Genomic DNA, 12,795 nt, shown 5'->3' with positions numbered 1-12,795 from the left:
ACATTTTGCGAATTATTATATGAAGATATATTTTAATTATATTTTTTCATTTATATAAAAAATATTTAATATATAGATCAAAGTGTTTTTTAAATATTTAATATTTAAAATTCAAAATTTAGTTTTTAAAAAAATTCAAAATTAAATATTCAAAATTCAAAATTTTAAATTTTAAATTTTAAATTTTAAATGATAGTTAAGAGGAGATCTGGTAATTTAAAATTTAATATTTAAAATTTAAAATTCATTATTTTAAATTTAAATTGATAGTTAAGGGGAGATCCCCTATATATAGGTAATTTAAAATTTAATATTTAAAATTTAAAATTTAGTTTTTAAAAATAAAGAAGTCACAAAATAACAAATATCTCCTCTCATATATTTTTAAAATAATAAAATAAAACATAAATATTATAAGGATAAAATTTGAATAAATACTATTAAATAATATATGGATTAAAATTTTTTTTTAAATAATTTCATATTTTATATATTTATTTTCACATTTTGAAAAATATATTCTGAATATATTTTTTATTTACGCTATCTATTTTTTTCATCTAAATAAATAATATTAAATAATATATACATAAAAATATTTTTTAATTATTATCATATTTTATGTATTTATTTTCACATTTCGTAAAATATTTTCTGAAAATATTTAAAATTTAGCTATCTATTTTCTGTCACATATTTTTTTTTCTTGCTATATGTATGTTTGCATTGCAACAGTGTTTTTATAATTTGTTGTGCTTTTAGTATTGATTTATATTTTAGAATTTTTTAAATAATTATTCTAATGTTTATTATTATTTTTTTACATTTTAATAGATTACATAACCAAATGGAAAATATAGGTGCTTTTTATACATTTATTTTCACATTTTGAAAAATATTTTCTAAAGATATTTTTTTACGCTACTTTTTTAAATAATATATTGATGAAAATGTTTTTTAAAATATTATCTATATTTAATATATTTATTTTTACATTTTGCGAATTATTATATGAAGATATTTTTTAATTATATTTTTTCATTTATATAAACAATATTTAATATGTAGATCAAAGTGTTTTTTAAATATTATCATATTTTATATATTTATTTTCATATTTTGTAAAATATTTTCTGAAAATATTTTTAATTTAGCTATCTATTTTCTGTCACATACTATTTTTTTTTTCTTGCGCATTGCATTACTGATTCTTGGTTTGCAAAAGTGTTTTTATAATTTGTTTTGGTTTTAGTTTTGATTTATATTTTAGAATTTTTTAAATAATTTTTCTAATGTTTATTAGTTTTCTACATTTTAATACATTACACAACAAAATCGAAAATATAAATACAAAAGATGAAGAGTAGAACGACAAAACCAAACTTGAAGTTAAATATTGCAAACATAAGACGAAGAATGACCATGAAACAAAGGACAAATGAACTATCTACACAGAGCAGAAGTTATAAAGAAAGGAGATTGAAATCAGTTCGACATTTGACTCGATCAATCAATAATGTAGGTAACAAAAATATTATATAAACATTTAACTTTTCACAATTATTATTTTTAATTTTTTTTTATATAGTGTTATTTATTCCTTCATTTAACTTGACATTTGAAGGATCAAACAATAACGAGGCAGCACCAAGTAACACACATGTTACTGAACCTGGTTAGTACACTTTTATGCATAAGATGTCAATTTTTTTTAAAAAATATTTTAAAAGACTAATGGAATATCTATACGAAGAAAAACTTATAGAGAAATGACAAACAATATTATTCATATCCCAATATTGTTTTAGGAAGGAGATTGACATCTATTTGACATTTGGCTCGATCAATAAATAATGCAGGTAAACAAAAATATTACATAACAAAGCAAATATTATTTTGTAATAATTTTTTTAATATATAATTTTATTCATTGATTCATTTAACTTGATATTTGAAGGATCTAACGATAACGAAGCAGCACCAAGTAACACACATGTTACTCAACCTGGTTAGTACACTTTTATGCATAAGATGTCAATGTTCAAAAAGTATTTTAAAAAACAAATGTCTATACGAAGAAAAACTAATATAGAGAAAAGAGAAACAATACTATTCCTATGACAAATATTGTTTCAGGAAGGAGATTGACATCTATTCGACATTTGACTCGATCAATAAATAACGCAGGTAACAAAAATATTATATAACTTGATTATGTATGTAGTTTTATTCACTCATTCATTTAACTTGATATTTGAAGGATCTAACGATAACGAAGCAGCACCAAGTAACACACATGTTACTGAACCTGGTTAGTACACTTTTATGCATAAGATGTCAATTTCCAAAAAATCTTTTAAAGGACAAATTGAATATCTATACGAAGAAAAACTTATAGAGAAAGGAGAAACAATATTATCCACATTACAATTTCTGGTTTCAGGAAGGACATTGTCATCTATTTGACATTTGGCTCGGTCATTAAATAATGCAGGTAACACATATTATTGCTTTAATTTTTTCTATATAATTTTATTCATTTATTTAGCTTGACATGTTATACTTTTACCCCACATAACTTTCAAGGATCAAATGATAATGAAGCGGGACCAAGTAACACAAATGTCATTGACATTGAACATGGTTAGTATACTTTTATCGCAATATATACGCGATAAAAGTTCAATGAAATACTTTACTTTTTTGATAAATTATCATACATGTAAAAATGCAACATAGATTTCGATGAACGCATAACTGTGCTCGAAATTTTAGAAATACTATTGCGATGATAATGTTTCAATTGTCTACTCTGACTACATGTGCACATTCATTTATTTAACTTGACAGCTTATACTTTTACACCACATAACTTTCAAGGATCAAATGATAATGAAGCAGGACCAAGTAATACAAATGTCATTCACATTGAACATGGTTAGTATACTTTTATCGCAATATTTACGTGATGGACGTTCAATGAAATACTTAACTTTATTGACAAATTATTATACATGTAGGAATGCAATATAGATTTCGACGGATGCATAACTCAACTCGAAATTTTAGAAATACTATGGCGATGGTAATGTTTCAATTGTCTACTCCGACTACATGTGCACATTGTCATGCACGATTATTTTACCATGAATCACGTGATATGTGTTGTTCGGGTGGAAAAGTCATACTTCCACATGTTACTGCTCCGGATGAGTTGATTCAAATATTTTCCGATTGTTCTTCTGAAAGTAGACATTTTAGACATCATATTAGAAGTTACAACCATGTGCTTTCATTCACTTCACTTGGTGTTCACATGGATGAAAATATAGTTGCAACTGGTCGTGGTATATATATTTTTCGTGCTCAAGGTGCAATGTATCACAGGATTGGAGGGTTTTTTCCAAATGAGGGTTCCAGGCCACGTTTTTTGCAATTGTACATTTATGACATTGCACATGAATTACAAAATAGGATGTTGGAAACTCCTCATCTTCATCAAACCATTGTTAATAAGTTGCAACAAATACTACATCAGTGCAATCCATTTGTGCATGTATTTATACAACTTGCTCAAGAACAAAATATTCATGAATGTACTTTACTCATTAAAGAGTGTCCTGCCAATCAACCACAATATAATCTTCCAACTGCATCTCAAGTGGCAGCAATTATTGTTACTGGGGACACAGAATCAATGACACGTGGACGAGACATTAAAGTTGTAAGTCATGATGGGAACTTAATAAACATTCAAGAAACTGTGGGATATTATGACCCTTTACAATATCCACTATTATTTCCTTTTGGAACATATGGTTGGGATTTCAACACAAAAAATCTTAATGGCCAAAGTATCTCATGCCGAGAATATTATAGCTACATGGTTCAGGTAACTTCCAACACAATTATATATATCATTTCCAACAATTTACTTATCAATGTTGTATCATAAAATTAATACACATACATGATTACTTCAATGTAGATTCGACCCAATGATCAATCTACAATATTACAAGCGGGACGACTTTTATAACAATATGTTGTAGACAACTATGTCAAGATTGAAGCAGGAAGGTTACGATGGATTCAAAATCATCAAAATAATATTTGTGCTGAAGTGTATCAAGGTTTGCAAGATGCTTTGCACGAAGGACAAACTCACACAGGTACATAATATTTGTAACATACTACATCTATTACATATAAATATATCAAAACTCATAGTGTTTTTTTATTCAAGGAAATGTTGGACAAAGGACAATATTACCATCATCATTTATTGGTAGTCGTCGAGACTTGACCCAACGATATGAAGATGGCATGACAATTGTTGCTCATGATGGTAAACCTGATATTTTCCTTACAATGACATGCAATCCTTCTTGGAGTGAAATTTCATCAGAACTTAAAAATTTTCAAACTCCACAAGATCGTCCTGACTTGCTCACAAGAATATTTTGTGCAAAATTTGAACAATTGAAGGAAGATGTGATCGATAAAGAAGTTCTTGGAAAAGTTAAAAGTTACATGTATGTGACTTAATTCCAAAAACATGGACTACCCCATGTGCATATGTTACTTATCTTACACGATAATGATAAATTACGTGATCCAGAAGATTATGATAGCATTGTTAGAGCAGAGATACCAAAAAGTGAAGAAGAACCACAGTTGCACGAAGCTGTACTAAAACACATGATACATGGGCCTTGTGGAACTCTTAATTCAAGATCACCATGTATGAAGCACAATCAATGCAAGAAAAAATATCCTAAAGAGTTCTTGGAAGAAACACGTCAAGGTACTGATTCATATCCACAATACAAAAGACGTTTCAATGCACCGGTATCTATAAATAGAAATGCGACTGTTGACAATAAATGGGTGGTTCCTTATAACCCTTGGTTGTTGCTAAAATATGATTGTCATATAAATTTTGAGGTGTGCAGTAGCATTAAAAGTATTAAATATTTATACAAGTATGTGTACAAAGGTCCAGATCGAGTAGCAATGGAGGTTCGTAGAGGATCAATTGTAGATGAAGTCCAACAATATGTTGATGCTAGATGGATTTGCGCTCCAGAGGCTTTATGGAAAATATTTAGATTTACACTTTATAGAATGAATCCAAGTGTAGAAAGATTACAAATTCATTTACCAAATCGTCATCAGGTGTGCTTCTATAAGCATCAGAACATAAGTGATGTATTAAATGATGACAATGTCTCCAAAACCATGCTCACGCAATTCTTTGCACTAAATTTTCGAGATCCTCATTCTATAAGTTATTTGTATAGAGAAATTCCACAACATTTTTGTTGGCATAACAGACAAAAGGAATGGTACCCAAGAAGGTCAAGGAAGAAAGTTATTGGTCGAATTTATACTGTATCTCCTTCAGAAGGAGAAAAATTCTTCTTGCGTATTTTGTTATCCCATATAAGAGGGCCAACCAGTTGGGAATACCTATTATCACTGAATCAAACATATTGCCCCACATTTAAAAAAGCAGCTAAAAAATGGGGATTTTTAGAAAGCGATAATAGCATTCATGAATGCTTAGTCGAAGCATCAAGTTTACAGATGCCTTATGCTTTAAGGAGGTTTTTGTGACCATATTATTTTTTTGTGAACCAACTGATGTTCGAAGTCTCTGGAATGAGTTTTATATCTTTATGGCAGAAGATTATACTTTAAGAAGCACTTCTATGGACATCAACGTTAATATGCTATTAAGGGATTTGAATGAACTTCTTATTCAACATGGTAAAACAATCAATGATTTTGATTTACCAGCATTAACATTGGATGCATTTGAAAATACTTCAGTACCAAGAATTATACAAGAAGAGTTATCAATACAAATACCTAATGAAGATGTTGACAATGTACAGAGATTCAATACCATTTTAGATGTAATTCATCGTAAGCAAAGTCAAGTATTTTTTGTGGATGGACCAGGATGAACCGGTAAAACATTCCTTTACCGTACATTAATTGCATATTATAAAAGTAAAGGAAAAATTATATTAGCTACAGCCTCCTCTGGTATAGCTGCAACATTATTACCTGGTGGTCGAACTGCACATTCTCGATTTAAGATACCTATTAATGTAGAAGTTGGTTCCTTTTGTTCAATAAGCAAACAATCTGATATTGCAAAGCTACTAAGAGAAACAACCGTAATTATTTGGGATGAAGCACCAATGACTAATAGATATGCTTTAGAGGCATTAGATAGATCATTAAAGAACATTCTAGATTGTGATGCTCCATTTGGGGGAAAGTGATGATATTAGGAGGAGATTTTCGCCAGGTACTACCAGTTGTTCAAAAGGGTACAAAGGCACAAATGATTTTTGCATGTATTGTTAAGTCTCCTTTATGGAGTAACACAAAGGTATTGCATTTACAACAAAACATGCGATCATTGCAAGATCACAATTTTGCAGAATACCTCATGCGCATTGGAGATGGGATTGAACCTACAATTCTTGATGATATGGTGAAAATACCCCGATGAACTAGCAATACCATGGGAAGGAGAAAGTTCAATACAAAAACTTATACAAGAAACATTTCCCCAATTGCAATTTCATACATGGAATGCATCTTATATGGTTCAAAGAGCCATATTGACTCCAAAAAATGAAGATGTTGAAATACTTAATAACATGATTATCGATCATTTTCCAGGAGAACAACATAATCTATTGTCATTTGATGAAGTTGAAGGAGACACACATAGTCTATACCAACAAGAGTACTTGCACTCCATTGCTCCAGGTGGCTTTTAAAGCTTAAAAAAGGTGCACCATTAATGTTGTTGCGAAACATAGACCCTAAATTTGGGTTATGTAATGGGACGAGATTATTGTGTCGGGGGTTCTACATGAACATGTTGGATGTTGAAATCTTGACAGATCAACATGCTGGAAAAAGATCTTTCTTACCAAGAATTAAACATAAAACAACAGAAAGTGCAGGTCTCCCATTTGTGCTTATTAGGAAACAATTTCCTGTGAAATTAAGTTTTGCCATTACTATAAATAAATCACAGGGGCAAACTATACCTAATGTTGGAATTTACCTTCCACGACACGTTTTTAGTCATGGTCAACTATATGTTGCACTATCAAGAGGTGTTTCTCAAGCTTCAACAAAAATTCTTATTAAAGAAGGATACCTTGAGGGAGAAGATGGAAATTTTACAAAAAATGTTGTTTATAAAGATATTTTGTTATCACAAAATCAGGTATTGTTCGTTTTATAAAGATAAGTATAGGTTATTATTCTACTTACACTATTTCTTATATATATCAAAGGTAACATAATATACAAGAAGCCCTTACAGTTGAATGAAGATAACAAAACAGGGCATTCACACATTTATCTACACAAACAGGTAATTATCAATATATGTATATTGCATATATTTGTGTGTGTATTTTACACTTTATTCATAATTGACATTCTTTCGCAGGGAACAAAATATGTAAAGACGAGAACAATTATAAGGATGATCAATCATTCGCATTAGTTAAGCCAATTGACATCAAGGTATAATGATTTTACATAATGATGATGATAATGTCATTTTTTTATTCATAATGTATTATAAATTTATATTGTTAATATAAATGTGTGAAAAATAATATTTTTCTTATTTTAATTTTGTTATTAAATATAAATACAATATAAATGAACACATAAAATATGTGGATACACAGGCACGAGAGCGCTTGTGTGCCCGCTAGTATATATAAAAAACAGTCATGGAGGAATCCCGCATTATATATAGGTATAGATGTAAGCATTTATTAAAAATAATTTTATTTAAAGAGTAATTTTAAAAGATGAATATTATATATTCGTCATCTGTATCTATCCGTTCATCTTCCATTTCTTTTTCTCCATTTTCTCAACCAAAATCACTATAAAACATTCAAGAATTTAAAATTGGCACAGACCAACCAAAAATCAGCAAAAGAATTTAAAGAATTCAATGGTGAAATCAAAATAGTGCCTTGCGTTTAACTTGTTCTTCTCTGGTAAATTCATCTCCGCATTACATTTTATTCTGTGTTTTGCGTTCACTATTCTTCATTTTCGTGGAACAATTTCTCTTTTGTTTTCCTTTTCCATTCACAAAATCATGGTTGAGATTGTTGTGCGTTTTCATTTGCGGTTCTCTTTAGTTTCATTTTTGACGCAAATCTGAAAACAAAATCACACGAGGAGTGCAATTGCGTTCATGATTCGTTGATAATGTAGATGGTGAATATCAATGTTGATTAGCGATATGGGAATTTTTTTTAGTGAATCGTCGGTGTTCAGTGAAAATGTTGGAAAGCAACCGTGAATTGGTTCATTGACCTAGTTTCTGATTTTGCAACAGAGAAATAGCAAAAATACTGAAATTTGTGTTGTTCATGAATCGACGACAACAATTTAAAAAAATGAAGCCTTGGTGGAATTTGATTTGCTTGTTGTAGTGATTTTAAAACGCCAATTGTTTGAAAAAATTACAGTACATACGCCTGTTGTCTTTGGTGCAGCTGAATCAACATAGGTTGACAAACCATTTAGTTGAAGCAATTGTTAAAGGATTTAGGTTGTTGATTACTATCTCGGTGTTTGATTAATGAGCAGTTGAATCAGTGATATTAAGTGAAACAGCTAAATAATTGTGTTTCCTGAAAATTTGTACTGGCGCAAATTATCAAACACTTGGTATGTAATTATCTGATTTTGAATTGTGGTTAAAATTGTGCAGATTTTGGGTGCAGTAATTGATGGCATTGAGCTCTTCTCTTTTGTGATTTTTGGGTGGTTTGCGAAAGCTTAGTGATTTGTTGATGGATCAAGGCCCTCCTAGGAGGTGTGGCTGCCTTGGAGGTGCATGAGAGTAGGGAAATTGAGGGAGGTTCGGCCAGCCCCCTTTGGTAGGTGAAAGGATTGAAGATTAAGACCTAAATCTTAGGCAAGGGAGTAAAGTATGACTCAAGTTTGGCAGCATAACAATAATCAATTTAATCTTACAAAATGAGAGCCAAGCACCTCCTTATATAGGATTTGAGGGCTGGAATTTGAAGAGCCAAATACAAATGAAATGCTAGCCAAATTACATGTAAATGTGAGCACATGGAAGCACATGGAGCACATGGCACATGGGAGCACATGGCCACCTAGCCTTCACATGGCCGACCTAGATTAGAGTGGTAGGTTCTAGAAACCGCAACTAATCTAGGTAATCCAAACTTAATCCTAATTTGCAAAAATTAAACAAGGTTCACAATGCTATGTTATTTGCACCACAAATACAACTATGCTAACGCTTGATGGGCCTTCTTGGAACATCAACTCTCTTGGTCATGGACCTTGTTGGTCCTAGACGCTCTTGTGGGTGCCCTTCATGCAAGGTTGGTCCTATACGCTCTTTTGGCTGCTTTTCATGCAAGGTTGGTCTTAGACGCTCTTGTGGTTGCCCTTCATGCAAGGTTGGTCCTAGACTCTCTTTTGGTTGTTGGGGCCTCTTCCATCAGTAATTTTTGTGCCATGAGAAATTGAAGACAGTGGTATCGGCGCTTATTTGACTGTATATTGTTATTTTTTTAATCCATTCTATAACCATTCTTTAGTTAATTCTTTTTTAGTACCTACTTTTTAAAAGCTTTTGATTTCTTGATTTGAGTCTTTAAAAGGTATGAGTTTGTCTCATCAATAATCTCTTTACTTTAGCTTTCTTAATTTTGAGTTTTTCATTATTTGAATTTTATTGACCTTTTGAGATGAGAATTATTCTTAGTGTGATCTTTAGAAAAGATTGACTAATATTGCTAGGTAGCATCTTGGAGAAGAAAAAGATTAAGCTAAGGATGATCACTCTCTAGAGAACAAACAAGTGCAAGTTCAAAAGAAGAGTGATAAAGACTTGAGAGGAAGATTTGGCAAGTTACAAAGATCAAACATAATTTTTTTTGTTTTTCATATTGTATCATGAAACCTTTGTGTTCAAAGTTTAATTTCTTGCTTATTTTTGTTTTGTTTTGGAAAATGTTTTCAAAGCAATCCCATTAGGAACTCTTGTAATAGAAAATCGTGCATTAGACAATGCAAATGTGTCAAGGGGCTCAAAGTGTCACTTGCACTTTCACATAGGACAAACCTAGTTTAATTTTCTCATATGTTTCTTAGTTTCTTTATTCCTTTCTTGCTTAATTTCTTGTGTTCTTTTATTTTGAAGCCTATGTTATACTTAGGAAATTTCTCTCCATTTATAGATAACATTTCTTTGGTTATTAAGAATCCTTGACACACCACATCTAAGAGAAAATTGTTTTTTTTAAGTTTCTTTTGAGGATAATTTGGTTAAGACTATTTAAGGAATCTTTGACTAGGACAAACGTTGGTACTTAAGCGCGATCCAAGTGATTCACCACTCTTTCCTGAGAGTGAACTCAAAGAAAACTTGACTCTTTGATCTTGATAGAAACTTCTAAACCTTAAAACTTATTTGTGAAAACTTTTATCACTCATTTTTGGAGCAATTTTTTTTTGTGAAAACCTTTTTATTTTTAATTCAAAAAAGAGTGATCATAATCATGCATCTCGTGTACAAGTAAGCAATAGGGAACACAAAGAGGCTTTTGGGTGGAGAGAGGAGATTAGATTTTTAAGAGAACAAAGGGTCGACCTTCCTCCCTTTTATGGAAGAGTTGATGAAGATGAATTTTTAAATTGGGAGATGAAGGTGAATCAAATTTGTAATAGGCACCATGTAGAAGAAGATAGAAAGGTATCCCTAACTACATTGAGCTTTAAGGGACAAGCAATGTATTGGTGGACTTCTTTAATGAAAGACCCTTATTTTAACCTTAGATACTGGAATGAGCTAAAGAATGCCCTTAACAAATGCCATGTTCCCTCTTACTACGAAAGGGAGTTGTTGTATCAACTCCAAAAAATTCGACAAAGAGATCTAACTTTAGAGGAATATAGACATAAAAATGAATTACTTATATTCAGGGCTAGTGTCAAGGGAATGCCTGAGGTTACCATTGTTATATTTAATAGTGGCATAAACCTTGAAATCTAGGATAGGATTAAACGTTTTCCATTTAATTACTTTAAAAATTTGGATAACTTGGTTCAATTATGTGTTAGGGTAGAACAACAGCTTAAGAGAAGGACTACCATTGGGGAAGATTATTCTAACAAATCTTATTCTAGGAAAGAGTTTAAGAGGGAGGGATACTCCTCCAAATCCAAATACGAAAGGTCATATGAGGAAGATAGGGAAAGAAGAATAGCAAAGGAAAGTACAAAAAGGTCTTTGTCTGGAAGTGAACCAGATATTGATAATATTTTACCGTCCATAAACAAACCTTGTGAGGATGTGCTTGAAGAAAAAATTATGTTTAGACCTGAACCAAATATAGATATAAAAATTTTCTCTACAGAAACTGAGAAATAATCCTTAAAGGGGGATTGCAATGCTTTGAACTCTTCTTTTAAATTACATAATGTTCATTCTTCTTCACAAAAATCTCAAACAGAACACTTTGTGATGTTATTGCCTTGCTTAGGCAATGAAGAATATAAAGTGAACACAAATATTTTTGAAAACGGTCCAATTTCTTCTTTCCAAAACTTTTATAAAATTAAAGGGCCTTATTTCTTTTCTATTTTCTTGTGTTTTAATTTTCTTTTAATAAATAAACTTGTCTTATATTTGTTTCATGTCTATTGTAGATTGACATTTGATCCAGGAGCAAAATAATAAATAAATAGAGGTTGCTTTCATTGAGCATTATTCAGATATGAGGACAAATCCTTCTCAAGAGGGAGGAAATTATGAAAACCATCCAGCCTTGAAACTTTCGGTTAAGATAGACAAAGATCGAGCTTTAATGACGAGATTATAGAGTCTTTTCTTCTTTTTAGCCTTGTAAAAGTTGTATAGAGTAGTTAGGAAGTATTATGCCTTGTGTTTTGGGCCAAAGTAGAGTAAGGTGTAAATAGAAAAAAATGTATGATATAAAATAGTTAAAGAGGGGTGAAAATATAAATGTAGGCATGGAAGACATGAGGGTCCACATGTTCTCTCCTCAATGGAGAGGATTTTACTCCAATGAAAGCATGACATTTGTCACTCTCTCAATAGAGAGGATTTGCATCAATAAGGTGGTGACACTTGTCACACTCTCATTTGAGAGGTTTTGAGAGACTTTCTCCTGTAAATAAGAGTCTCTTGTATGTGATTTTTAACTTTGATTTGAGTAATGAAAAGTTGTCCACTTTGTGAGACACTTCTACTTGTTCAAAGTTTTCTTTAGGAAGAAAGCTTGGCTTGAAGCTATTTAGAAAGGAGCACAAAAAGCTTCTTCAGACACTTTACTCCATGACATTGATGAGTCATCAATAGAATGATCCCGAATCAATGGTGTGAACAATGAAGCTTGTATATATGATCAAGATGAAGTACAAAAATAAACACAGGAGATGATCAATAGAGCCATCTTTATAGAACGTCATCTAGTCCACCAAATTATGGAAGAACGTTGTTGAAAGAATAGAGAAGACAATCTTCTTCACCTGCAACAAGTAAAAGCTTGTTTCACAAGGAGATTTGAATACCTTACTCTTTTTCCGAAGTGTTTAGATTCCTAAGATAGATTACATAATACTGCATCTTGTTGATGTCCTCTATGGCAGAAGAATTGCCTTTTCCCACCTTTGCTCCAGAATATTTTAGTCTAGTAACCATAGTCCATATAGCAGGAATGA

General features: G+C 31.0%; 2 protein-coding genes and 1 pseudogene across 2 annotated transcripts; all 3 read left to right on the top strand.

Annotated features, from left to right (window-relative positions):
* Positions 1 to 1,416: 1,416 nt before the first annotated feature.
* LOC137824929 (uncharacterized) lies at positions 1,417 to 4,548 on the top strand. The gene is made up of 9 exons (XM_068630603.1): positions 1,417 to 1,522; positions 1,625 to 1,675; positions 1,958 to 2,008; positions 2,137 to 2,187; positions 2,261 to 2,311; positions 2,587 to 2,643; positions 2,851 to 2,937; positions 3,021 to 3,892; positions 4,231 to 4,548. The coding sequence occupies exons 1-9, from the start codon at positions 1,417 to 1,419 to the stop codon at positions 4,546 to 4,548; spliced, it is 1,644 nt and encodes a 547-aa protein (XP_068486704.1).
* Positions 4,549 to 4,578: 30 nt separating this feature from the next.
* On the top strand, positions 4,579 to 5,619 carry LOC137824928 (uncharacterized). The gene has a single exon (XM_068630602.1). It carries the CDS (start codon positions 4,579 to 4,581, stop codon positions 5,617 to 5,619), a length of 1,041 nt encoding a protein of 346 aa, XP_068486703.1.
* Positions 5,620 to 5,681: 62 nt separating this feature from the next.
* Positions 5,682 to 11,482, top strand: LOC137824927 (uncharacterized; annotated as a pseudogene).
* Positions 11,483 to 12,795: the final 1,313 nt, after the last annotated feature.

This window comes from Phaseolus vulgaris, chromosome 8 (assembly GCF_000499845.2).
Source record: "Phaseolus vulgaris cultivar G19833 chromosome 8, P. vulgaris v2.0, whole genome shotgun sequence".
Taxonomy (NCBI): Eukaryota; Viridiplantae; Streptophyta; class Magnoliopsida; order Fabales; family Fabaceae; genus Phaseolus; species Phaseolus vulgaris.
The sequence above is the reverse complement of the archived record's forward strand: the minus strand, read 5'-3'. Positions and strand labels throughout refer to the sequence as shown.